General features: G+C 62.3%; 1 protein-coding gene across 1 annotated transcript; it reads left to right on the top strand.

Annotated features, from left to right (window-relative positions):
* The first annotated feature begins 384 nt into the window (after positions 1-384).
* Positions 385-26,616, top strand: TMC3 (transmembrane channel like 3). Its single transcript, XM_037053503.1, has 22 exons — positions 385-1,105; positions 2,186-2,320; positions 6,591-6,666; positions 7,782-7,863; positions 9,355-9,461; positions 10,473-10,571; positions 10,670-10,812; positions 11,381-11,528; positions 12,203-12,246; positions 12,839-12,986; positions 14,092-14,201; positions 16,637-16,715; positions 17,582-17,821; positions 18,480-18,608; positions 18,840-18,907; positions 19,551-19,679; positions 21,205-21,315; positions 21,864-21,989; positions 22,560-22,638; positions 23,721-23,763; positions 24,917-25,172; positions 25,791-26,616. The coding sequence occupies exons 1-22, from the start codon at positions 1,023-1,025 to the stop codon at positions 26,614-26,616; spliced, it is 3,261 nt and encodes a 1,086-aa protein (XP_036909398.1). The 5' UTR covers positions 385-1,022.
* The last annotated feature ends 564 nt before the right edge of the window (positions 26,617-27,180 follow it).

Here is a 27,180-nt window from a genome sequence, read left to right as displayed (position 1 = left end):
TGAACAGTGGGGGGGGTTCCCTCGGGGCTGCAGATGGGAACCTGCCGGCGGCCAGGGTGCTGCGCGCCGTGCTGGGTGGGGAGCGGAGAGAGGCTGCTGACCTTGCCCGGGGACCCCAGTGGCCCAGGCGGGATTCACAGCGGGCTGCTCGTTTCAGAGTGCCCGTGTGGTCCTCTCCCCTCCCCACACCCCTGGTCCCCTCCGGTGGGACTCTGGGAGGGAGGCCTCTTAGTCCTCCGTAGCCTCCTCCCTCCCCCACTCAGTGACTGGGAGCGACAGGACAGCGTCAGGGGAGTATGACTGTCCCGCCCCAGTATTGAGGTGTGACGGCTCCTCTCTGCAGAGCCCTCTCCAATGGCGTCGGGGAGAGGGGCACAGTGTGTGGGCACCTGGGGACTCCGGGACAAGCACACACAGCCTCTGTGGCACTGCCCCACCAACAGTTCCGGAGGTGCGTCCCGTTAGGGACAGAAGAGGAAGCTGCCGAAAACCCGCCAGTGGCGATGTTTGGAGTCTGCCTCTGCTGAGCAATGCCCTGCGAACAGGGTCAGGAGTCTGCTCCTTCTAAGCCTCTTGCCTGAGCGGCAAATCGGGGAGGGAGAGACCTGCGTGGGCGCTGCACTCTCCCGAACTAGTTTGGGGAGGCCAGGCCCGGCAGCCAGCGTAAAGTGCTTTGCGAACCACAGACCCCTGCCCCGGCAGAGACGGCCCAGATGCGGTCACTCGGTCATGCCGGGATCACCTGGCCGAGCCTGCCACCTCGGCTGTCCAGACTCCAGCCAGTCCCTGCAGCGGCCGCCCCCTAAGCGTGCATATTCATGACTCGTATTCATATTCATGATTAACTTCATATTCATGACTGGCCTTCTGGCTTCTCCCCTGCTCAGCCCCAGCCGCAGACACAGCCCTGCGTTCGAGACCCGGAGGACAGGGCAGCCGGCAGCTCCTGTTCTGGGGCCTCCTTCCGGCCCCTTCCCAGCACCTTGCCGACGCCCAGTGGTCGCTGGAACCTGCTGGCTCCTATGAGACCCTCAAAGGCTTCCCAGCACTACAGAAACATCCGGAGAAATGCCAGCCAGCTGTACCAGGAGTCCCTGCTGCTCAGGTGAGCTGGTCTTGGCCACCTGCCGGGCAGCGGGGGCAGGTGGTGGGGAAGGGAAGCCTGCCTTGCATCTGACCGGGGGACTGAGTCCCATCCTGCTTGGCGGTCCTTTGGAATGGACTCAGAAGCCCCTTTCCCCGGGTTCTGGCGCAGCGGGGGTGGCCCCCTGGGCAGGTGCACAGAGGGGAGCCAGCCCTACCTGCTTCTGAACCGGGGGGCCCGCGTCCAAAAGTCTGTTCCCAGCCTGGCTTTTGTCGCTGGCCAAACCCACAGACACGGTCCATCTGTTTCCGTTAACTCAATCAGCCATGCCCAGAGAGAGAAGACACGCTCCGTCTTAATAAATGGAGTGTCTGTGGGGGAAGGCTTCGGGCCGGCTGGTAGTGGGGCAGCTGTTCAAAGGCAGTACGTACTTATAAAGGTGGGTTAGATCCTCGTGATCACAGAGAAGCCGGACAAAATCCTCCTCTGACTGAGGGCGGCCATCTAAATTAGAGAAAAGCAGAAGGATTGTTTTCTCCTCTGTTTTCTGTAAAGTACATCGTGGATCAAATAGCCAGAGCAGAATGCACGCGTGTCCCCCTGAAAAGCCGCGTGAAGATGGACCTGTTCGTAGTTACCAGGAATAAATACTGCTCCCTGCTGAAACACGCTCCTGGAGAGTAACTATTTCCCCACGTAAATTTGCCGAGCTTGTTTCTCGTGGTTAGAAATCGGCCACTGTTAGGTCAGACTGCAAATAAGTCCAAGTGGGAAGGCCGGGAAGGGTCTCTGGGAGGCAAAGTTTGGTTTCTGATTTCGCAGCTCCCGTTTGGGGGCAAGGAGGGGCCCGGTCTCCAAGGTCGGCTGACTGCGATGCCTCTCGAGGCATTGTTCTGCCGCCGAAGATGCTGTTTTGAGGAATTGCTATAAGCCCTCTTGTCTCCTCATATGACGTCTTCCGAAAGTATTTTTGATCCTGAAAAACCCTTCTCTGTCATGGACCCACCGCAGAACCAGAATCCAATTCCCCTCCCCAGCCCCGCCCGCCCCCCCCCCCACGCTTCCACTAACCAGGTTTCCTTCTGTTCCCCGGGATGGCAGCTTCAACGCCGACGACGAACCGGGGGACAGCAGTGACCCAGAGCAGGTCTTCCAGAACATACAGTTCCAGAAAGACCTCATGGCCAACATCCGCTGCCGACCCTGGACCATGGGGCAGAAGCTGAGGGCACTGAGGTGAGGCCTGCACAGCAGCGGCTGCTGGTGATGGCACGTTTGCATCCACTGAACCACCCGCCCAGCCCTGGACATGGGCGTGGAGACTCGTGGGCCGTGGGCCGTGGGCCGAGTGCTCGGGACCCGACTGGAGATGGCTTGGACGCGTGTGGCATCCTGCTGGTCCGGGCCAGCCTCGAGGTCACTTGCTTGTTGTCTGTCTGGGTTACGTGTGTGTGCGCGTGTGTGTGTGCGTGCATGTGTGTGTGTGTGTGTGTGTGTTAGAGGGAACTTTTTGGTTTTCTATCTCCTTTTCAAACACCCGATTTTAGCACCGTGTCCGGAGGTGAACAAAACAGCCATACTCACTCAGGACAGGCATGTAATCCAAATGAAAACAGATGCTAATTTTATCTGCTTGGTAAAATTTCCCTCGGGCCGGAAAAGTGTCCCTGGGGAGCCAGGTTCCTAGAGTAGGAAGAGCCATACTGGTGGGGGGTGGGGGGCGCTGTCGAGATTGGACGACAGATCGCGGGAGTTCGAGCAGGGCTGCTGCGGAGCGTTGGCTGTGTGGTACGGGCTAATGTCCTCGTTTCTCTAAGGGCCAGCTCCTTCCTCTCTGCAGCTGAAGGGACGGGAAGGGTGGCACTGGCCTCTCGCGTGCGGCAGGGTGCTCCCGAGGGCTCAGAAATGCCTGGCGGCCCTCCGCCGACCCACCCAGTCAGGAGCTCGGGGGCGCCCAGGCTGAGTCCTCTGCGTGCTGTGCAGTTCGAGGTCCCCAGCAGCAGGTCAGGGCTTCAGCGAGATAGAGCGCCAGGGGGCGTTTGGCCTCGCTGTGTCTGTTGTGCCGCATGTGGTGGTCGTCCCTGGAGCAAGGGGTGCCAAGGGACGGGGGACAGAGGCGGGGCTCACAGCACGGGAGTGAGCGGCGAGGTCTGAACCAGCCGCCGCTCCCAGAGAAACCGGCGCACCCCCTGCCCCCTGGGGCTGTCTAGACACCAGCCCCCCTCCCTCCCTGTGCCGGCCACACAGCCGTGCCCGCCCGGAACCTCCACCTGGGGTCTGTCCTCTCAGTCCGAGCAGGGGAGCAGGGGCGGGTTGTGTCCGCCGTTTGTGCTCTCAGAACTTCCCATTCCGCCCTGTGCCTGTTAGCAGCTCAGCTCACCTCTCTCTCTCTCTCTGTCTCTCTCTCTGTCTCTGTCTCTCTCTCTGAGTGAGGGCGGCATTTTCAGATGAGAAGGCCGGCGGTGGGAGGTGTTCCTGGCTCCCCCCAGGACACACAGCCTCCGAGGGCCGGGCTGGCGGCTCAGGCCTGGGCTCCTCGGGCCCAGCCCCAGCGTTCTGTTCTGTTGAACCCCACCAGAGTTAGCAAGGGCACACCTCGCCTCTCCAAACAGCCGTGTCCTACTGGAATTCTGAAAATCCCACCGGAGTGCGGGCGGTGGCAGGCCATCTGAACAGTCGTAGGTTAAACCTTTTCGCTCTACGGGGCCGACCAGAGCAACGCACTTTCCGTCAGAGCCCTTGAGGAGCGAAGGATCAGAGCAGGCCCTGGGTGCAGAGGCCTGTCGGCGGTGCTCGGCCAGGGTGCCCAGGTGGCCCGCACCAACGTCATGCTCTCCGAGACATCTCGCCCTCTGAGCACCTGCTTTTTCACCCTTGTCCCCCCACGTCTCCTCTCTGGCCCAGGCTCTTCCCCGCGCCTCTGCAGCCAGGGCCCGGAGCAGTGAACTCTCCGTGGCCCCAAGCTCCAGGGGGCGTTTCCAGGAGCTGCCTGGGACACACAGGCAGGAATCACCAGGCACGAACGCTGGGGACTAACAGATTGAATGACTCACTCAGAGGGAGTCATTTCCTGTAATGAGAATTGCCTGGTGGTGACATCCGGCCGTAAGAGTCTTGGGTGTCGGTCTGTCCCACGGCAGTGACCTGTGTTCCGTGACCCGTTGTTCACTCAGGGGTGGTTTCACCATCGCCTTCCAGCCCCGTCCTGAGGGGTTGTGTCCCGTTTCTCCGAGAGGCGCCGGCCGGCTCGCCAGGGGGGTCTGGTCCGTCAGAGGGGCAGTGCTCCGTGCGGGTGCGTGCGCACAGCGTCCGCACTCCAGTGAGGCGGGCACGGCCCTCTCCTCGAAGCCGATGCTCTGAAGTCAGGTCTTTCTCTGCTAGAGCACTGAGTGCAGGAGGGAGAGAGCCGAGGTCGGGCCGAGGGGCCGGGGCGCCAGCGTCTGCAGGCAGGATGCCCAGCGAACGGCTCCTGCCGGCATCCGGAGTGAGGGAAGGGCTTGAAGGAATTCCCAGTAGTGCGGTGATGGCCACAGGGGCAGGGGGCAGGGGGAGGAGAAGGGGGCAAAGGGAGGGTAAACCGGGTGGAAGTAGACCTGACTTGGGGGTGAACNGTCTCTCTCTCTCTCTCTGTCTCTCTCTCTCTCTCTGTCTCTCTCTCTGAGTGAGGGCGGCATTTTCACATGAGAAGGCCGGCGGTGGGAGGTGTTCCTGGCTCCCCCCAGGACACACAGCCTCCGAGGGCCGGGCTGGCGGCTCAGGCCTGGGCTCCCCGGGCCCAGCCCCAGCGTTCTGTTCTGTTGAACCCCACCAGAGTTAGCAAGGGCACACCTCGCCTCTCCAAACAGCCGTGTCCTACTGGGATTCTGAAAATCCCACCGAGTGCGGGCGGTGGCAGGCCATCTGAACAGTCGGAGGTTAAGCCTTTTCGCTCTACGGGGCCGACCAGAGCAACGCACTTTCCGTCAGAGCCCTTGAGGAGCGAAGGAACAGAGCAGGCCCTGGGTGCGGAGGCCTGTCGGCGGTGCTCGGCCAGGGTGCCCAGGTGGCCCGCACCAACGTCATGCTCTCCGAGACATCTCGCCCTCTGAGCACCTGCTTTCTCACCCTTGTCCCCCCACGTCTCCTCTCTGGCCCAGGCTCTTCCCCGCGCCTCTGCAGCAGGGCCCGGAGCAGTGAACCCTCCATGGCCCCAAGCTCCAGGGGGCGTTTCCAGGAGCTGCCTGGGACACACAGGCAGGAATCACCAGGCACGAACGCTGGGGACTAACAGATTGAATGACTCACTCAGAGGGAGTCATTTCCTGTAATGAGAATTGCCTGGTGGTGACATCCGACCGTAAGAGTCTTGGGTGTCGGTCTGTCCCACGGCAGTGACCTGTGTTCTGTGACCCATTGTTCACTCAGGGGTGGTTTCACCATCGCCTTCCAGCCCCATCCTGAGGGGTTGTGTCCCGTTTCTCCGAAAGGCGCCGGCCGGCTCGCCAGGGGGGTCTGGTCCATCAGAGGGGCAGTGCTTTGTGCGGGTGCGTGCGCACGGCGTCCGCACTCCAGTGAGGCGGGCTCGGCCCTCTCCTCGAAGCCGATGCTCTGAAGTCAGGTCTTTCTCTGCTAGAGCACTGAGTGCAGGAGGGAGAGAGCCGAGGTCGGGCCGAGGGGCCGGGGCGCCAGCGTCTGCAGGCAGGATGCCCAGCGAACGGCTCCTGCCCGCATCCGGAGTGAGGGAAGGGCTTGAAGGAATTCCCAGTAGTGCGGTGATGGCCACAGGGGCGGGGGGCAGGGGGAGGAGAAGGGGGCAAAGGGAGGGTAAACCGGGTGGAAGTAGACCTGACTTGGGGGTGAACACTCAGTGCAGTACACCGGGGAGGAAGCTTATGTAATATTATTCATCGATGCCACCCCAAAACAGTCCGTAAAAATATATTCAAGAAATGTTGCTGTAACTGATTTGGGTATTAATCACTTTGCATGAATTAGTTCGTTGAAATGGTGAAGAAAATTTGTTTTCCCAGTTTCATTAAGAAATAATGGACGTACCCCACTGTGTCAGTTTAAGGCATACAGCGTGATGGTTTGATTTCCATATATTACAAAATGATCGTCACGATAGGTTCAGCTAACATCCACCACCTCCTGTGGACGCACAGAAAACCTCCTTTTGATTAGAACTCCCGGGGTTCACTCTGCTAACGGCTGTCCTGCTCACCATGCAGCGGGGTGACCTGCAGTCTCCAGGCTGCACCTGGCGTCCCCAGTCCTGACTTCGTAATGAAAAGTTTGCACCTGTGACCACCCACTCCCATTCCCATCCCCCCTCCGCCTCGGCTGACCACACGTCTGAGCTCTGAGAAAGCCCTTTCTCGGGGAGTTGCCAGTCACCCAAAGACCAGATGAGAGATTGGCATGGCGCCACCTTCCCCAGGATCGGCACCTGTTGAACCTTCACACCTTTTGTGACGACTGTCTGGGCAGTAAAACTGTGCTCACTGTCAGGTCTGTGTTCTCTCAGGCGAGCGAAGGAGATCGTGCTGAAGTTTGAAGGGAGGCTGACCAGGACTCGGGGCTACCAGGCAGCAGGGGCAGAGGTAAGGAGCACCCGCTGGGCCCCCTCCCGCGGCCTCAGCAGGCGGCACCTGCGTGTGCACCTGGCGTGAGCGCCTGCGCGACCCCACACCTGGACTGCAGTCCCAGGTGCCGTCTCGTGCCGCTGTGTGACCTGGGTGAGCCCGTGCTCAGAAGCGGGTCCCTTCCACAGAGAGAGTGACCGCGCCGCCCTCCTGACTCAGTCCCAGCCACAGGAGCAGACTGTGGTCTCTCTCACTTCGAGGAAGGCACAGACCGCCCAGCACTCGGTTCGTGACTCAGTGCTGAGGGGCTTGTGTCTTATTTTCCCCGTGCAGTCACTCACAACTAAACGTCAGTGTGTATTGCTCTGTTTATAAAAACATTCCATAATTCTCATAACTGTCTAAAAAACAAATCTCTCCAAAAAGAAAGCAACTTATTTCCAGGGGGACAGAATAGAATAGAGACGGAACCCGGGCTCAGTCTCAGGTCTCCGAGCTGCCCCCCGAGTGCTTCTCACACTCGGGACATTACGGTGGCCCTGAGCCTCCAGTGCCCCCAACCCAGACCCTCCCCAGAGGGTGAAGCGACTGCTGGGCAGGCGGCAGGCTGTGTCTGTGGGGCGGAGAAGTCACGTGCGGAGGTCTTGGGGGTGGGGTGCACGGCCGTATGGGACTGGGTCTTGGGTCAAGAGCAGAGCAGTGTGTGTCCCCCAAACCCAGATGCAGCTCCGATTTTCACGCAGCAACAGCCGTCCTGGCCTCAGCAGACAGTGTGGGTCCAGAGCGGCGCTGTGGTGCGTGTCTGTCCGTGCCGGGTCCGGCTGAGTGCTGCCCGGTCGTCCAGCGTGCTGAGGTCACGCTGTAGCGCTCCCTGCCGCTGTGCGGTCCGGTGCCGGCTGCGCACCGACATGGCCCTGCCGGGAGCGGGGCGGGGGTCAGGGTGCACGGCCTGCTGTGTCCTCCTCGGGGGAAGGAACAGACCTGCGCACCTGCAGCAGCTGTGCCCTAGACGTGAAGTCCTGACTGAAGGCATCCGGCGTGGGTCTGCGAGCACCTCCCCCGTGCGGGGCCCGGTGCCCAAAGTCGCTGCTGGAATAGCCTGGCAGTTACTCTGTCCCTGTCCCCTCTCCCAGCTCTGGCGGAAGTTTGCTCGGCTGGCCCGTAACTTCGCAGTGATCTTCATTCCCTGGGAGGCGAGGATAAAGAAAATCGAGAGTGAGTTGGCCCCTGGGGCGGGGGGAGTTGGGGCGGGCGGCGTGGCCCTCACACTGTGCAGCCCAGGCACTGGGCCCCGTGGTGCCGACCTGGGCTGGACACGGGGCAGTGGGGGCGGGAGGCACAGTGTCTGCCCCACCCTCCCTGGACAGTCCGCCACTCTGCCACTCTGCCGTCCCCCGTCCGTTCGTTCATTCGTCCCAAGGCAAACCCTGAAGGGTCCAGTGAAAACTGCGAGCATGAACAAGAGGGTGGTGTGGGCCATTCCAAAACAAAAGCACAGACAGTTGCATGGTCACAGGTTCTGCCCCCTTCTCCGGAGGAGTCCCCCGGGCCTACGTTGTTCCACGTGGTCCTCCAGCCCCCTGGGGCAGCGGCTGGCCGAGGGGGAGTCAAACCCAACCCTGAGCTCAGAGTGGGGCCGACCTGTGCGGCGACTCACCCCCCAAGGGTCGGGGCAGGTGGGACTCCACTGAGAGCCCCCCGGGACTCAGTGTCCCCTTCTCTGCGACCCCCACCACTTCCTCCCGAGCACTCCCCCCTCCCGCCCCCGCCGTGTGGCGCTTGTCCCCTCCTCAGCTCTGCTTCCCGGACCCCTGACCTCAGGCAGAAGCGGCTCCTGCAGAGTTACCCGACCTGGGGAGGGGTCAGGCAGCGCGGGACACGTTCAACGTGGGAAAATCCACTTGGTGGAACAATAAAAGGGATTTTACTCATTTATGTAGAAGAGTATGGTTGCACGTAAAAAACTGGCACGTCATGCATGGAAAACTCCAGCTGCTCAGTTGGGGAGGTGCCGGGAGCATGGACAGCACACTGAAATCGAATTTCGGTGACGGCTGTGATGTGGCGGTCGGTGTAGGGTGTCTGGGGGAGGTGGCTTGGTGTCCCGTTCTCCCACTTCCGTGACGCGCACGGATGGGGTTTGAAACCAGTTCAAGGTGGGGAAAGTCCACCTGCACCAGGAGGTCACCAAAACCTCCCCCACGCCCTCACCTGACCTTTCTGGGCTCCTTCGTTTTCTCAACAGAAAGTTGGTTTTACTGTAAAACCAACAGAGATTAGATGCATAGAAAAGTTGTAAAGAGACTTCCCGTAAGGTTACCGTTAAGAAGATTATTTATCATGAAATTAAGGAAAGAGAACCCTTCGAACAATCCTTGAGATCCTCAAAACTATGTAACATAAAGACATGTGAAATCTTTAAAAGATGCCGATACTTCAGAATACACACGGAGCGTGGACTCGGAGAAAGTATTTTAGATGAATGTGTCATCACGGAGATTGTGTAATTAGGGGGTTTTCCTACATGAACGACTGGTATTTATTAACGCGGGTCTCGACCGTGTCCACAGCGGAGTCAGAGAACGCCTTGGTTGGGGCGGTTCCCGCATTTTTAGTGAGGGAGATGGCCTGTGGCTGATCTGCGGAGAACTTCTCACCCTGTGGGCGTGTGAGGGGACCTGTGCGCTCTTTCTCGTCTTTCTCTAGGTCATTTTGGATCCGGGGTGGCCTCCTACTTCATCTTCCTGAGGTGGCTGTTTGGGATCAACATCGTGCTCGCGATTATGACAGGGGCTTTTGTGGTGGTCCCGGAGGTGAGTAAGGACCATCTGGCAAATGGCATGTCTTCAGATTAGGAAAAAAGAATCCTTCGGGAAAATCCTTGACATTCTCAAAATGCCAAATAAAAAAGACGCACCATGTATCTGCTTTAGAGAAAAAAGCGCCGTCTGTTCAAAGGGCCCCTACGGCACTGCCATCCCACGGCCTCTCTCCACACCCTGCCAGAGGTCCGTGTGCATGGCGTGCACTTGCTCGTGAGGGCTAGAGAGTCGGGGTGCTGGGTGTCAGGCCTCGCCGCCCCCCACCCTCCAGGCTGTGCCGGGCGGCTGGGGCTGTAAGCACACTGCATGGGGCCTCTGTCCAGCACAGCTTGACGCTCAGATTCTGAAACTCAGCTCTGTGCAGTTGTGTGTTGCAAAACACTGTTCTGAGTTGGGTTGGGGTTTTTTTTTTCAACCACTTAGAAAAGCCGAAGCCATTCTCAGCTCGAGGGCTGTATGAAAGGAGATAAGAGGCTGGATTTGGCCTGTGGGCCAGTTTGCGGATACCCTGTTAAAATAACATCTATTTCTCAATGAAACCTTATATTCAAAAAGTAAACAGGAGCCCTGGCTGGTGTCGCTCAGTGAATAGAGCACAGGCCTGTGAACCACATGATCGCAGTTCGATTCCCAGTCAGGGCACATGCCTGGGTTGCAGGCCAGTCCCCAGCAGGGGACCCATGAGAGGCAACCATACATTGGTATTTCTCTCCTTCTCTCCTTCCCTTCCCCTCTGAAGATGAATAAATAAATAATAGTAAAAAAAACAAAAAGTAAACAGAGAAAAAAGTAAAGGGGGCCGTTTCCTAAGCTACTGGAGAATTACAGTGGCCTCAATAGTCCGCCCGTAGAAGCCCCCTCCAGCCTAGAGAGAGGACCCTGAGGCAGGCCCTGATCAGGCGAAAGGAAAATCTGGCCACTGCGACTGATTCTCCGTCGGGGAGGACGGAGCCGATGTCCGCCCCGGAGACGTTCACGCGCCATCCTCTCCTCTCTGCCCAGCTCGTGGCAGGCCAGCCCTTCGGGAGCACGGCCAGCAAGAGCATCCCCGAGGCGCAGGTTGCTTCAGCCCAAGACCTGGACACCGTCTGGTCCCTGGGGGTGAGGCTGGGCGCGGCCACACTGGTGTCTTGAGGGAGGGAGGGAGGGAGGGAGGGAGGGAGGGAGCCAGGCCTGACGTCAGGTGCCTGTCTCCGCAGGGCTACCTCCAGTACTCGGTCCTCTTCTACGGCTACTACGGCCGGGCTCGCCGGATCGGGAGAGCAGGCTACCGGCTGCCCCTGGCCTACTTCCTGGTGGGCATGGCCGTGTTTGCTTACAGCTTCATCATCCTCTTAAAAAAGTACGGCCCCTCGGGGTCTCAAAACACGTGTCGGGAGTGCCGTGTGAGATCTCGTTCAGTCTCGTCCATAACCCCGTCGAGTACAGGTGCCACTGTGCCCACCGTGCAGGCTGACCGGGGCCGAGGGCCTTGGACACCACTGCTCCGTGCTGGGCCCCAGGCTGGCCCCGGGGGAGACCAGAGTCTCGGGCTCAGCCGCTGGTGTGATTGTGGACAGTGGAGGGCAGTGCTGCCCTCTGTGGACAGAGCTCCCCGGAGACTGATCAGCCCCCAGGAAAGCATTTTCTTGCACACACACGGCTGCACGGGGTGGGCTGGGCTGGACCCCAGGGCCCATGCACTTCAGGGACCTCCTGGCCACCACAGTGGGGGGACCACTGTCAAAGGATGTCACCCAGCAACAGGCCGTTTCCATTTCCACTTCCCCGTTGATCGGAGGGGCCGCAGATGGGGCTGAACCGGCGGGGGCTCGACTCCTACAGAGGCCCCGCGGGGACAGCGGCAGCGCCGGTGGGCGGCCCGTTCTGACACTGCCCTCACGCGGCCCGCTGGGGGCCCTCTGTTGCAGGATGGCGGAGAACTCCCGCACCAGCCTCGCCAGCGCCCCCAGCGAAAACTACACTTTCTGCTGGCGGGTGCTCTGCGCCTGGGACTACCTCATCGGGGACCCGGAGGCCGCGGAGAGCAAGGCCGCTGCCATCGTGAACAGCATCAGGGTGGGCGGCGGCGCCTGTGCCGGCGGTGGGGGTGGGGGAGTGGGCGGCAGTGGGGGGCGCGTGGTGCCGAGTCTGGGCTCTCCCAGCCTGGCGACTTCCGCTCAGACCGGGGCAGTGGGGGGGGGGGGGGGGGGAAACACANGGGGGGGGAACACACGTGCGCCGAGCCGCCCTCCATCCAGCCCAGCACAGGGAGAAAATGTGGGACCTTCTGTTGGTTAATTTCATTTCTCAAGTTGCAGTTTGCTTTTTTTTTTTATTGGCATCATGGATTGCTACCGCATTGCAGGTAGAAAACTTGTAAATGAGTAAGCATGGGCGGGGGGACTGTAAGTGTTTCGTGTGAACTTAGGAAGCCAGCGCCGTTTTGAAAGCGCCCGGAGGCCGGGCCCTCCTGAGCCGGCAGGCGGGTCCACGCTGTCCCCTTTTGAGGAAGAGAGTTTTCAGATCGTTTCAGATTTCTGAATCGTCCGCTCCTCCGTCTCTCCTCTTCCCAATCCCAGTGTCCTTTTTCACTCATTTACTATCTGAAGCCTTGACACCAGCAGAATCCCATAGCGAAGTCGGGACTTGGACGGGGTCGCGCTGTAAAACAACTGGGTGGGCGGTTTGTGACCGTGACCTGCACGTGCGGGTTCACAACTGACGATTGTGCCCGTGCGTCTTTCCCGAAGGAGGCCATCCTGGAGGAGCAGGAGAAGAAGAAAAGCAAGAACCTGTGCGTACCGGGACTCTGCGAGCCGTGCACCACGAGCTGCTTTAACCCAGCACAGAAGCTGCCGGGCGCTCGGCTCTGTCTTCCTTTCGCAGGCGCCTCTTCTTTCCCCTGGGAACCCCTCCCCCCGCCCCTGCATGTGATGCGTGGGGACCCCACCATTTTCTGCACCGGTGCTTGGGAGCGGGTCCTTCCTCCTGGGCCCGGCCGCAGGGGGAGGTTGGAAGCTGACCTGCTGACGGTTCTTTCACGCGGATGATGGAAGAGGTGGTTTTTTAGCACCAGGGGCTAGTTCACTAAATGGAGCAAAGACCAGCTGTGTTCAGCAACGTCCCTGCAAAGTCAGAGGACTCAAATAGTGTCCAGTTTGGGGTGACACGCCCACCAAGGTGACTTCTCAAGGCCTGAAGTTCTCGAGGTCTTGAGGGCCACGTTGGTGAGGGCGGGGCCATGCAGCCAGAGGACTAATGTCACGGAATGGCTGTCCCCGAGAAGGGGCACTGTCCCCAGGACCTGTGTGCCCATCCACTGTCCCGACACGGCCTTGGTCCCGGGTGCGTGTGCCGTCCTCACGTCTGTCTGCCTTGCTCCACAGGGCGGTGACCATCTGCCTTAGGGTGGTCGCCAACATCCTGGTGGTCCTCTCGCTGGCCGGGAGCATCTACCTCATCTACTTCGTGGTGGACCGGTCCCAGAAGCTCGAGCAGTCCCAGAGGGAGCTGACGCTCTGGGAGAAGAACGAGGTGCGGCGCGAGGTGGCCTCCCCGCCCCGGCTCCCTCCGCGTTTCTCGGCGGGCGGGCTGCGGGCTCTTCCCGGGGGAGTCACAGCGCCCTCTAGAGCAGGGCCGGCGCGGGGCTGGGCTGAGTACTGCTGCCGGGCTCAGTGGGGGCAGGGTAGATTCAGAAACAGCTCCGAGCAGGGGCGCGTTCTTCACCTTTGAATTTCTCGCCCGTGCTCTGCTTTCCCCGCGTGGCATTTCCTTGCTGACGTGTCCCCAGAACCTGACCCCACCGCAGACCGGCGTCACGGCCGCATTGGGGGCCAGCGCGAGTGCCCCCGTGAGCCCGCCGCGCAGTAGCCCCTACAGCCCCACCCATGGGCAGAGCCTCCGGACCCAGCTCCCCACCAGCGGCTTCCAAAAAAGATCTTTCCCCTCCGTCACTGTGGAGGAAGTCACCAGGGGGAAGGCCATGAACAGCTGTGTCACGCTCAGCGTGTGCAACGCACCTCTGTCCCCAGAGGTGGAGGCCCAGTGTGGAGGCGTGAAAGGCAGAAAGGGTGCGCGTGCTGCCCAGCGGACCCCACAGGTCCCAGCAGAGGGCCGGTCAGCCTTCGGTGTGGGGGTGACGCGGTCCCGCCGGGGTACCCTCAGAGCTCGGTAGTTTTCCACAGTCTGAGGCCACGTGAGCTGGTGCCCACCTTCCCTCCGTCCACCCCATGTCACCTCAGCGGGTTGCGTGGGCGTGGGCGTGTGCGCGGAGAGGCGGGTTCCCTAAGGAAAACCCAGAGCCCACGCGGCCACCAAGCGCCTGCCGCAGCCCCCCTGTGTCGGCCGTGAGTGAGGCCGGAGCGGAGCTGGCCCGCCCTCCCATTCTGACCGCCTCGTACAGAAGGCGCAGCTGTGCCCTCTCGGCCGCCCCTTTGCTCTGCTTGACGGTGGCAGGGAGGCGGCAGCAGGAAATGCGGCCACTGGGGGCTGGTAGCCTTGGCCGTGAGCGGCGCGCCGGGGTGTGTCCGGGCGCACGCAGGAGGCCCCTTGATGGAATAAGCCCGGGACACAGAGGGGACGTCAGGCTGAGGGCCGCGGCCTGGCCCTCGGGGCCTCACGGGTGGCACTCTCTCGGCAGGTGAGCGTGGTGGTCTCCCTGGTGACCATGCTGGCGCCGTCCGCCTTCGACCTCATCGCGGCCTTGGAGAGGTACCACCCACGGACCACACTGCGCTTCCAGCTGGCAAGGTGCCCTGCGTCGCCCTGTGGGAAACGCCTCAGTGTGGGTCACCTCGCGGTCCCACGGCGGGAAGGCAGGCTCCTGGAGAGCCAGGGTTGGGTTCATTGGCCCGGAAACTTAGCGCAGAACTTCCCCTGTGAGTGCATCTCAAGGCCAGCAGGGGGCACTGGGGCGACGGGGGGGTGGGGGGCCAGAGAGACAGGGAGGTGGGGCACGAGGAAGGAACAGATGGGGAAAGCTGGACGGGAGAGAGGACCAAAATGGCAGAGAGAGCAGGAGCCCTTCGTGGCTCACGCGGGGCGGGGGGCGGGGGAGGGACCTGTGTGCCTTTCCAGATGGGGATGGAGGGAAAGCTTGGCCTCTGATCTCCAAAGAGGTGCTTGGGGCTGAGGGGATCAACGCAGACCTGAGCCACAGCGGTCCTGGGACCCACGCTGTGGGGGTCAGAGCAGCTACCACGGTCCGTTTCTAGCGCCCGCTTCATCCCTGTCCACCCGGCAAACCCCTTCCCGCGGGTCTTTTCACCTGCACGTTAAGCCAGGAGGTTTGGGGAGGAGTGATAGATGGACTGTGCGTGGGGCCGAGCTCACCACCGGGCCCGCTCACCGACCCCAGCCCACTGGGCCTGTGCTGGTCTCCGGTGTCCCCTCTGTGACTCCGAGCCCCTGCTGCAGAGCCAGCCTCCCACGGCCCCTGTGGGGAGGGGGCCCTCTCTTCCGGAGCGGGCCAGCGCTTCCCCTAGGCTGATGGTTGTAGGTTTTGCGGGCGATGTGTGTCCGCTGTTGCCGCAGCCGAGCCCTGAGGCTGCAGCAGCAACGGGGCCTCCGAGGAACCACAGGGTGTGGCCAGGTCACTCACCACTTTATCGACAGACTAGGTGAGCGTAGGGTTGGACAGAGAGGCCGTGATCTGCCCCCCTCTGGGGCCACCTGCCACTGCAGAGGAGGAGGGACAGGGGCAGAAAGAGGCGGGCCTGCAGAACCCCTGCACGCAGGGGCCGTGTTGGGGGGCCGGTGATTGGAACCTCTGTCTGGGCACCCAGTCTCCCTGGCTGCTCCCCTCGTCCTGGAGCAGAGAGCACAGCGCCTTCCCGGCTCCTTCCCCAGGAGCAGGCGGTGGGGGAGTCACTGCAGTGGCCGCATTGGGTCTGACAGCAGCCCGGTTACACAGAGGGGCCTCGTCACTCACGCTCTGAACTAGAGAAGCAGGCATCGAGTTCTGGGAACTAGGGCAAGACACACTACCTTTCTTTTTTAATCCTCACCTGAGGGTGTGTTTATTGATGTTAGAGGAAGGGGGCGGGAGAGAGAGAGGGGTACATCCATCGGTTGTCTCCCATGCACACCCTGCCCGGGGATGGACCCATAACCTTTTCTCGTGCACAGGACAAAGCTCCAAGCAGCTGAGGCAGCAGGCCGGGGCAGGACGCGTTTCCTTAGCGCCACGCCCTTGCCAGCCTGTGCCTTTTACCCAGGCACAGGGGCCGGCGCTGGGGGCAGCACAGCGGGGGCTGCAGCCTGCCGCTCGCCCCTGAACCCGTGCTCACGCAGTTTGCTGGGGGGCTCGGCCTGGCCCCGAAAACAGTCTTTTCACGGGGCTACAGGGGCCACGGGCGTGGTCACAGCCGTGCCCACAGGCTGCCCTGCCTGCTCTCTGCCGGACCCTGCACACAGGCGTCAGCTCTGCACCCAAGGAGGGGGGCAGCGGGGAGATGGGGCTCTTCTCTGTGGGATGGGGCCGCCCCTCTCTTCCCTGCACTGGTGCTGGCTTTGCTCACGTGCTGGCCGCTGTCCCGGGAGGTGCGCATTGACCGGCCTCTAAGCAGAGCCCGGGCTGCACCCCAGGAAACTGCAGAACCTGCTGACCTGGGGGAGACTGGGCCCGAGTCTTTGGCCGTCGGCTGACCAAGGCTGTTGCTTAGCAGACCCCACGCCCTCAGCACCCACCGTGCTCACAGCCTCGGCCCCTCGGAGCCCGGGGGGCTCAGCCTGTGTGGCTGAGCCAGACCCCCCAGATCCAGAGTGTGTGCACCCTGCCTCTCTGTAACTGTGAGAGCAGCCCGAGCTGGTCACTCAGCGCCCCCCATGGCCGTGACCTTGCCCCTGAGTGGGTTCATAACGACCTGAGCCCCACAGGGCTGGAGAGTCAGACAGACGAGCTGATGCCCTGAAAAGCTCTTTGTGAACCAGAGAGCACGACGCAGACGCCCGGGATCCGCCCTCGCTCCCATGCTGCTTCGGCGGTGTGTGCCTGTCCGGAGCCCAGCGGCGCGGGCCACTGCGCAGCCCCCTGGGGAGGCGGGCGCCCCAGTCCCCTACCCCTCCTCAGCTGAGGGAGCAGGGCGGGCTCTGGGTGCTGTATTTTTGGTGTGCACCCAGGGTGGTGGCCCCTCCTCCGCGGGGGCGGGTCTGGAACCACCAATTTCTGCCGTCTTGTCTCTCAGGGTCCTGGTGCTGTACCTGGGGAACCTCTACAGCCTGATCATCGCGCTGCTGGACAAGGTCAACAGCATGAGCACTGAGGCGAGTGCCCGCCCACCGCCCCACGCACAGACGGACACACAGACACATGCAGAGACAGACAGACAGACACTCACGCACAGACACCCCTGCAAGACAGACAGACACACACCAGGGTGGTGGTCATTGTCGTGACGTCACTGCCTGCGTCTGCTCTCCCTGTGTGGCCCGTGGGCTTCTCCAGGCCGGAGGAAAATCAGCCCCGTTCTCAAGGTGCAGGAACCGAGGCCGGGGCTCATGGCGAGGAAGGGACCGTGCTCAAACGAGAGTGCATGTGGGTTTCTGCACGGCGACTCTCCCCGTCTGCTGTCCCCTTGCTGTGGGTGCCACCAGCAGACGCTGTGTGGGTGCCCCCAGCAGACACTGTGGACACCTCTCGCAGCCGATCGGCAGGCTGAGGCTCAGAGAACAGGGCCGGGCAGGGGGCGGAACAGAGCCACCCCAGCACTGAACGCCAGGGCGCGCGAGGCAGAAGAGGGGACCGTGGCTGGGGTGTTGTGGGCCTAGATGGGGCCCTGACCTGCCCCTCACCAGCCTAGGGGCCTCGGACGTGACATCAGCGGGCTGAGCTTAGCCCCCACGGGTGCTTGCCTGACACAGTGAGGGTGAGGAGACATACCCTGTCTTACCCCAAACGAAGTCAGGCAGCTACTGAGAACCACTCAACGCCGTGCCTTCCGGTTCCCTGTTCCGATGCTGGGGCCTAGTCTAGTCTGGGGGCCCTTCTGCAGTACTGGGGAGGCAGAGATGGGGACAGAGGGACAGAGGTCTTGAGAGGGGTTATCCCTGAGCAGGGCACTGATGTCCTTGTACCCACGGCAGGCATGAACACGCGGACAACCTTTTTCTTTCCCTCCCTCCCTCCCCAGGAAGCTGCTGCCAAAACCAATACCAGCCACTGGCTGGATGCCACTACCGTCTTTGCCGCCAGGCCAGCCCCCTCGGGGGAGAAGTGGTCCACGCCGGGGCCGGGACCGGGGCGAAACAGCACGTGGGCCCTGGCATCGGCCAGCATCCCGGCTTCCACCTGGGCCCTCTCCGCAGCCAACCAGACCGCCGCCGACACCCCGGGCCCACAGGACCAGTGCTGGGAAACCTACGTCGGGCAGGTGCTCCCCTCCCCCTGCCAGGCCTTCCCGGCCACGTCTGCCCCGACTCCTGCAGCCCTTCCCAGTATCACCGTCCCTCGTTATAGAGAAGGACAGTGAGGTCCACCCATGGCACCGGGTTCTCCTGGTCTCCATGTCAGTGACGCTGACGATCAAAGGTCCACGTCAGGTTGCCTGCACGCTGGGCCCCATTCTGAGTACTTAGGCCTCATGAGAACCCTACTATTACCATCGTTATAGGCGCAGGTGAGGAAACTGAGGCACAAGAGGTTGAATAGCTTGTCCCAGAACACAGAGAGGACAGGTCCCACCCAGGCACCTGCCTGGAGCTCTGCTCCAACCCCGTCTTCCATGCACTGCTTCTCACAGAGCCTCAACCCCGAGCTCTGGGCCCGGAAACTGACCCACCAGCCTCGGTGAGCGCCTGCCGCCGAGACCCACAGACCTCGGGCTTCTCCTGCTTCCGTGTCACGCCGACCACGGATGTGGAAACTTGAAGGAGCCCGTGCTCATGGAGCCCCATATGTGTCAGGAATGAATTAGATGGGCCAGGGCCTCCAGCCCCCAGGAGTGAACAGCTGGGGACCTGCAGGGAGAGGGGAGCGGGGGGGGGGGGGGGGGGCTGGGCCTGGTGGCACCGAGGACGCCTGCGTTTCAGGAGATGCTGAAGCTGTCCGTCATCGACACGCTCTTCACCGTGGCCAGCGTCCTGCTCATCGACTTCTTCCGGGGTCTCTTTGTTCGGTACCTCAGTGACTACTGCTGCTGGGACCTGGAGAGCAAGTTCGTAAGTGAGAGGCTGCTCTTTCGGGGAAGCTCGTGTGGCCAGATCTGTCCCGTCCTGGCCTCTGGGCTGGGGGCAGGCGTGGGGGGTGGCGGAGAGACCGTACAGAGCCGAGTCCCCGCCTGGGTCTTCCGTGATGCCTCGCTGCGGTGGCCCGGCCAACGGCGGTCTCCCCGTGTCCCGGCGAGCAAAGCGCTCCCGGCGATGAGCTGCCAGCGTGTGCTTCTCTTGCAGCCGGAATACGGGGAGTTCAAGATCGCAGAGAACGTGCTGCACCTGGTCTACAACCAGGGGATGATCTGGTGGGTGTCCCCGCCCCTTGGTACCCCTGCTCACAGCTCCTTCAGCCAGGGCTTCTCACTGAGTCTGGCGGGATGTGGCCGTGACGAGCGCAGTTCCCTGGGGCAGCCCAGTTCTCGCCGACTGACCCGGCCCCTCACTCCCAAAAGTCTCTCGCTTTGGACCTTGCCGGGTCGTCTAAGGAAGACCCAAAGGTCGTCCACGCCTTTATGCACGGGGAAATCCCCTCATTTCCCGAGCCCCACCTTCCATGTCTGCAGACTTTGGGCAGTTACCTCCTCTTTCATGGTTGCCAAATATTAAATGGGGTAAAATGCGTGAGGTCAAGCGAGAAACATGTTAGTGAGCCCTGGCCACAGACAAGTGGAGAACCTGTGGCAGCGGTGGTCTGTTATTCACCTCGCCACCAGGAGAGGGCGCTCCCTTCCTCACTAAGTGTGAGGAGAAAGACAAAGGGTATTTGGAAGGAGGACAGCTACTCTCCTGCAGAAGAGACTTGTTCTGGCCCTGGAAGGTGGAAGGTCGGGGGCTCAGACCCTCGGGGGGCTTCCCCGGTTCTTTAGGTGCAGGGTGTACGCCCCATGGTATCAGAACCACGGCAGAATGAAGACAACGCGTGCTCACTGGCATCCCCCTCGGTTGCAGGATGGGGTCCTTCTTCTCCCCGTGTCTCCCTGCCTTCAACGTCCTCAAACTGATTGGGCTCATGTACCTGAGGAGCTGGGCCGTGCTCACCTGCAACGTGCCCCACCAGCAGGTGTTCCGGGCGTCCAGGTGAGTGGGACCACACCCATATCCCCTGGAGAACTTACCACGCAGGCCTCATCCGGGGAGTCCCCCAGCAGGCCTCCCCGCTACCTGCCCATCCCCCAGGGCACCTCCTCCAGGAAGCCATCCTGGGACCCCCACTCTTGGAAACAGTCACCACTCCGCACACCATGGTCTGAGAGACTGAGGGACCCCGAGTGCAGCTGTCCCCTCAAAAGTGCATTCTCAGAAACCCGCTGCAGCGTGGTCGGAAAGAGCACGGGAGTGTGACGGAGAGTGTGACCGGCACCCAGATCAGGAGCCACAGGCCGTCCCAGAGAGGCCCAGGCCCCTGGCCACAGGCCGACCTGGCAGCGCCCCTCGTCCCTTTCCGAGGGGGGAGTCGCCCACACAGCCGCGCCTGGTTTCTGGCTCCTCTCCCTCCTGTCTCTGAGGACAGGGCCCCAGGGTCTGCATCTGAGCCGAGGGCAGGCTCAGGGTTGTTCCCAGCTCCTGGATGCGTGAGTAACGCTCCCTGGGCCTTCTCCTGGGAGACACCCAGGCGTGCAACAGCTGGGGCGTGGGGTGTGCGCTTGTTCACGCTTAGCCGGACCGAAACCAAAGGTTTCCTGGGTAGTGGCGCCCTGGACCCTCCCGCAGCATTCTGGGAGGGGCCCGTTGCCCCACCACCCAGGCAAAGCTTGTTTTCCCCTTGTGGTTATTTCATTTTGAGGAGCCCAGAACACAGTTCAAACCCATTAATTCAAGCGCATCAAACTCAATTATTTTTTTTGACATCATAGTTGTCATGTGGATTTCCATTGGTGAGTTTCATGCTTTTTGACCACGTCCAAGTGCCATCTGCTCAGTACGTGGGGTACATGGCACAGACAGGCGGGTCCAGTGTGTGTGGCAGATGTGGGTACGCCTAGTAGAAAGAGAGAGGCTTCACGTGTTAGCACTCACCAGCCTGCCATGTTCTGTGCGTCCTGGTATTTCTCCTCTCGTCCAAACCGTGGGACTAAAGACAGAGGCGAAGGAGCTAGCGGAGCATCCCCACGAGGATGGGCGCCCACACCTTCTGCAGACTCGGGCACCCGCTCCGGCCCAGGGGCCTCCCCAAGCAGAGCGCGTCCCCTGGGCAGCCAGAAGCAGGCAGGGCGAGAGGCGAGAACCGTAGGTGGAGGAGCCCAGCTGCCCTGAGACCCAGGCAATGAGTTGGAGGTGTGGACAGGGCAGGGAGCCCTCGGGCAAGGACCCGGTCGGGGTAACAGAGGTTCTAGGGATTTCCTGCGAATCCAGCTTATCCGGTGACGGCCGTGGGTTTGCCTCTCCCTTGGTTCCAGGCAGGCAGGTGCTCAGCTGACGTGCAGGGAACGGGCCAGTTGGGCTGGGCGACCCGTGACCCGGTGACGGACCCCCTCCTAGACAGCGGGGACAGACAGGTCCTCTGTGTGTGGAGCGGGACCGGTTTCTGCGTCTGTGCTCCAGGTGTAGGTCACTGGTGTCTGGCCACGAGCGACCTCAGTGCCCGGCCGCCGGCATCTTGCAGGTCCAACAACTTCTACCTGGCCACGCTGCTGTTCATGCTCTTCCTCTGCATGCTGCCCACCGTGTTCGCCGTTGTGCGGTACAGGCCGTCTGCGCACTGCGGGCCCTTCAGGCAAGTGCTCACGGCTGCCCCTGCCTGCCCCGCGTGGCGCCGCCAACCCCCCCTCCACAGAGCAGGGCCCCAGGCCCGTGTGCTCCTCGGGAGCAGGCTGCCCTGCACTGTGCCGGTCTGGGCACTGCTCTCACGGAGGTGCAGCCCATGCAGAGCCGGAAAGGACAGCAGCCTTGCTCCGGCGCCAGGAAGCGCTTCTTCCTGCTCAGTCCGCCCCTTCCAGAACGCGGAAGGCTTTTACTGAACGATTGTCCCCGTCATTCTTCCCCATTGTCACGCGTTGGGGCAGAAACCCCTTGCGTGAACGCCACACGGCACATGTAACACTTAGAGTCTGCGTTTGTGTGCACTGTGAGAAGGCACTCACACCCGTGCCCTCCGACCCACCGCCAAAGCCGCGTGTTAACCGGGTGACTCTGCAGGTCACTGCCGGGGCGAGGCCGCCCGTCCTTTACGTCCAGGCGTGCGCTCCCACTTCGGAACTGACTCCGAGGCGTGCACGCCAGCCGGCCGGCCAGGAGCCGCGGCTCTCTCTCTGTCTCTCGCAGTGGGCAAGAGAAGATGTACGACATCGTGTCGGAAACGATCCAGAGGGACTGCCCTGCGTGGTTCAGCGCCGTGGCCGGGCACATCAGCAGCCCCGTGGTGGTCCTACCCGCAGTGCTTCTGCTCTTGTGAGTGCCCCACACGCGCCCCGCGGCCCTGGGGGTCCCTGCGCGTCCGGCCAGCCAGGGAGCGCTGCTTCCCAGCAGTCACACGAAGTCACTGAGTCTGTGCACATCGCTCGCGGGGCCCCAGGACCTAAGCGGGGACTGCGGACAGGCAGGAGCTACAGCGTGACTGACGCATGCGCCGTGAGGGGTCAAAGGCGTTCCCGCCATCCCTTCCCCGGAAGTCCGGGAGGCCCCCCACAGTGCAGCGGGGCAGCCTCCGCAGGCTGTGGGCTCCTGGGCGCAGTTCGCCTAGCCCAGTGGACGCCTCTCCCGTCTTTGCTCCTCCCTCACCACTGAGACCCGGGCAGGATCCCAGGCAAGGGGCCGTTGCTGTGAAAAGCAAGGCAAGGACAGGAAAGCAGCCCCGTCCCGGTGCTCACAGGCTGAGGACTGCTGAGACCTTCTGTGCTCCGGGCAGGGGCGGGGGCTGGCCCCCAGGTAGCCTGGGATCCTGGTTGCTGCCGCCCCGCCGGGCAGGGAGCAGGACGGTGGGCCGAGGCGCGCTGAGCGCCCTGTGCTGTTCTGCCCTAGCATGCTCATCTACTACCTGCAGAGCATCGCGCGGTCCCTGAGGCTCACCAACCACCAGCTCAAAATGCAGATCCAGAAAGCAAGTATTGCGCGCCTTTGCGGTTGTGCGTGTGTGTCGGCCACAGGCCAGGCCCCGCCCGCAGGGGGCACTAGTGAGGTCTCCACGGTTTTTCAACTCCCAGGACTCTGGGCTACCTGGTAGGGTACGAGGCCACTCCCGCTCCCTCCCAGGGTCTCCCAGAGTTGTTTCTGAGAACCCCGCCCCCCCAGGCACTGGGATGGCGCCCACCTTCCCAGGAAAGAGACTGCCAGTGCCTTTTGATGCCCAAGCACTTCAGCTCCAGCTGTCTCCGTGCCCGGCCCTCCGAGTGTGGGCTCTTCTGTGGGCTGTGCTGCCCCGGAGGGGAAGGGAGAGGGGCCCAAAGGCCATGTCTGGGACCAGAGACCGCCTTTGTCATACCGTCCATTCCAGGGGTCCTCACCCAGTCTCCCTTCTGGGCCTCTGACCTTCGCCGTCAGAACAGTCAGAGGGCGCCCAGCCCTCCCCTGCCCCTCCACAGTCTCCCCTCCTCCCACACACCCCCGATGCTGCCCCAGGGCCAGCACCAGGGCCGGGCAAGGAGGCACAGGTGTCCCATCAGAGGAGGCCCGGACTATCGAGGTTGGACGCAGCCGTACGTGGTGCTGTAAATGCGGCCCCTGGCTGCCTCCCTGGCTTCACCCCGTCCCAGACCCCACGCCGGAGACTTCTGCTTCTTTAGCCTTAAAAAAGTGCCTCCCACAAATACCAATTTGTGTAAAGAAATACTAGTTCATTCCAGAAATACTTACAAAAGAAGGGCACCTGGGGTGGCAAAAGGCATTTCTGGGAAAAGACGTGTCTCCCATGTAGTCACTTCACAGTTTGTCGTCATCCTGTGGGGCCAGTCCCTGCGGGCAGAATCTGGGTGGTCTGACTGTTGGCGGGAGATAAAACCCGCTGGGGACCAAGCTCACAGGGGTCAGCGCTCCTTCGCTCAGCTTCCAGGCCTGAGCCCGAGCTCACTGTCCCCAGGGGGCAGCATTACTGCAGCCCTGGCCACGTTATTTTCCCCAAGTGTAGTGTTTGTGAGCGCTTCCTGCTACACTCGAGCACACATGTGATCATTGTTTGTGTTCTAGGCGAGGTCTGAAGATAAGAGAAAGGTCGCCCAGAAGGTGGGAGGTGAGTTCACAGAAAAACACGCGATGATACTACGGCGGCCGGGCATTTAAAAATAGAGCAGCGTGAGGCACCAGCAAAAAGTCTGCACAAACTGTGGTCTCCCTGTTATGTGGGCCCACTGAAATAAGACCCAGGGATATAAAGGGCGGTTTAAATCTAAGACTTTTACGTTATACCCAGGCCTGTGACTAAAAGGTATCTGAAATCAGGAGATTTTGAAGTAGGAGGGAAATGGCAGCAAAAAAACCGGGAGAATACCTGTAAGAAAGTAGGCGAAGGTCTTGTTCACTTGCACACACTTCTGTCCACGCCCCGTTTCTTCCCTGCGAGGCCCCTCTTCCGGCCTCGGCCCCACCCGGGGTCCGGCCTCCTCAGGTGGGGTCCTCCCTGTGCCCCCGCCAGTCCTCAGGGAGAAGTCCACACCCCGGGGACCCATCCCCTCCCATGGTCTCCAGCTGCACCCGGAGCTCAGAGGGAAGAGGAGACACACACGCCCCGGGAAGAGCGGGGATTAGGAGCCACAGTCTGGAGGCCTGAGAGCTGCAGACCGACTCTCGTCCGCTTTGCTTCTGAGCTGATTGGAAGGGGCCGCTCCCCGCTGGGCAGAGGCCCCAGGGTCCTGAGGCCCGTGGGCTGTGCAGGGACACTGCCATGGAAAGAGCCTGCAGCCCACGCGAGGAAAGCCCACTCCACTCTCCCCGTCCAGTGCTGCTTCCTGAGGCTGGGCTTCCTCGGGGTAACGGTGGGATTGTCCAGTGTCCACTTTCCAGTCCAGGCCACCTATTTTTTTCCAGAATGCTCTGCGACCTTATTTCCAGAAACCCGTAACTGCCGCAGAAGCTTTATTTCTCTGTTGCACCTCTCTCTGTTTCTGGGAGACCCAGAGCCCCGGCACTGGGGAATCGCCCCTTTGCCTCCCGGGGCTCCCAGTGGTGCGCCTGCGAAGCCTGGGGTTCGCCTGCCCCGTCCTGCAGTACCTTCCCGCCCCAGCTTTTGTACCTTCGGAGATGTTTGCTGCCCCGGGTTCGGTGCGTCTGTGGGTGCCGGCCCTTGCTAGTTGAACCAGCTATTGGAAGCCATGCACCCTTACAGCTAAGCAGCCCTGAACGCGCCAGCCTGAGGCACCTTCTCACAGCCCTCCCTCTTTCTGCAGCCCAAATCCAAACCCAGGAGGAGAGCACCAAGGGGCCTGCAAAGGACAGTGACCTCGATAGCCAGCTGTCCCTGACTCGGTCACTGACGCCCCAGAATGACGGCCATGTGGTCCGTTTCCACTCGTCAAGCAGCAAGAGTGGCAGGGTGGAGACGGTCACCCGGCCCACGCCCCAGAGTCCCCGGCCAGGGCCCGGCAGCCCCAGCTCGCCCCTTCCTGGCACCTCCAGACTCGGGCCAGCACGGGACGCCCGCCGGTGAGCGTGCCTGCAGAGCGGCTGGCACCTGCCTCTTGGAAAGGGCCACGGCGCTGGCCTGGTACTGTGGTTCTGGGCACGTTGTCAGCAAGACCCTGTCTGCTACGCGGAGCCATGGTTTGTCTCTCTGTCGTGAGAGAGCCGCGCCCCCACCCGGTGCTCCCACCACACTCGGGGGCAGGAGATGGTCTGCGTGTGGCACAGTGAAGGCAGTGCAGATAAAATACGGCGGGGTGCGGGGAGGGTGTATGAATACAATGAGTCGGGCCACTCGGGCGGGGGCAGGACCTGAGCCCACGCTGTGTTCGAGGTTACCTGCACGTCCCAGTGGGGCCCTGACAAGGACGAGGGGTGCCACTAGTCCCAGCAGGCTCTGGACAGCTGTGTGGCAGGGGCGTGAGGCGCGTGCTCCTAACATGCTCCCTATCGATGCCAGTCCCACTGTGTGCTCCTGGGACGAGTCAGCAGCCCCCGTGCCCTCCCTGGAATTGCGTGGGGCCCCTCGTCTCGCAGGGCTCTGAGTGTTGCCGCAGAGAAGAGCCAGTTCAGGGTCCCAGAGCCCCGGGCGTGCGGCCCCCGGGCACCCCGTAACACGTGCACGGCTGCTCTGTCCCACAGGCACCCACGTGGTCCGTGTGCAGGCCCAGGAGACCGTCCCCAGAGCAGACCCCGCGCCCGGGTGACGATTACACGGCACACGGAGGACGTTCACTCGGAGCCTCTTCTGCGAAAAGGCTGGGCACCCACCAGCCCTCATCCCCGCGGACCAGGGGTCTCGGCCTTGGTGCCGCCTGCTCCCAGGCCCCACGCCCCCAGGTACTGTGTCGTTAATGAGCGTGACTCCCACAGAGCCCACCCAGGACTCTGGCCTGAAGGACACTTCCAGACAGAGGCCTTGGAGGACAGTGTCGAGAGGTGCACCGGGAACGTGCGGCCCTGCGGCGTGTCCTGGGCCCCCCAGCGGGCTCGCCCTGCGGGGCTGGGTGAGGACGAGGAGCCACCCAGGGGAGAGCTGAGCCCTCGGCCTCCGCACCCACGCTCCCTGGCAGACCTGCGTGGGGCTCCTCACTTCCATGCTGGCGACAGGGCAGGGAGGCAGACCCCAGCTCCTGAGCACCAGGGACGGGGGCACCCCACGTCTCGGAAGGACATCTTGGGTGGCCGCCTTGGCAGGCCGGTGCACGTGCAGAGGAAGCCGCACCCCAGGCATTCCCAACACCTGCCGCACCCTGGGGGGCCCAGGGTCAAGCCCAAGTGCCAGCCGTCCCTCACGGACTCGGATTCCACGTTGGCGGCATCCAGCAGCGGCACGGACCAGTACCTGCAGGTCACCCCCAGACTCGGCAGGGCCCTGAGGAGGGTGGGCCGCGTCGGCAGCAGGGAGGCCGCGTGGAGGCAGGAGCTGACCGTGGACCTGAACGACCTGGTCTGTTCCCACGTCTAACAGGTGCTTCTGGCGTCGGGCTGGTGAGGGCGGGCCCCCCAGAGAGCCGGCGGGCCTGACGGCACGCACCGCCTTCTGGAGAGAGAGACGTGCTTGTGCAGGGTTGGGGGGGGTTGTCCCTGACGTGGGCTCGTCCAGGAGCCGGCTGTTCCACAGCAGCCACACACGAGGGGGCTGCCCACAGGGGTCTCCTGGATCCGGCACGTCCCACAGTCCTTTGCCTCGACCCTGGTGACCCTGCCTCGACAGCTCGGGGCCAACGGCAGCCCCCCCCCCCCCGGCCCCCAGAGGCCTGCACTCATCCTTCACCCTGTGTGCGCACCATCCACCAGCTCACACAGGCTGGTCCTATGGCCAATACCCCGGAGTGAGGAGGCTGCCCCTGCAGACTCCACGGGGCCTGGTTGGTTCACAGGAGTAATCGGATCAGTGACAGACAGGACACAGGACCTGCCCTGTGTCTGTGCCATTTATCCCCACACTGGGGTGGAGGCCCCACACGCTGTCCTGGTCCCTTTGACTGGGAAGGGTGGGGTCCAAGGGCTTCAGGCTCCAGCGGCCCCA

Source organism: Sturnira hondurensis, unplaced genomic scaffold (assembly GCF_014824575.4).
Source record: "Sturnira hondurensis isolate 20B ecotype Veracruz unplaced genomic scaffold, ASM1482457v3 Scaffold0007865, whole genome shotgun sequence".
NCBI lineage: Eukaryota > Metazoa > Chordata > Mammalia > Chiroptera > Phyllostomidae > Sturnira > Sturnira hondurensis.
Note: the sequence above shows the minus strand (reverse complement) of the source record. Positions and strands in the feature narration are given on the sequence as shown.

Bases quoted from the DNA above. Each gene is read 5' to 3' on its own strand.
- TMC3 (XM_037053503.1), top strand. From the start codon at position 1,023: ATGAGACCCTCAAAGGCTTCCCAGCACTACAGAAACATCCGGAGAAAT. The intron at 6,667-7,781 runs GTAAGGAGCACC...CCCCTCTCCCAG, and splicing joins ACCAGGCAGCAGGGGCAGAG to CTCTGGCGGAAGTTTGCTCG. The intron at 7,864-9,354 runs GTGAGTTGGCCC...GTCTTTCTCTAG, and splicing joins GAGGATAAAGAAAATCGAGA to GTCATTTTGGATCCGGGGTG.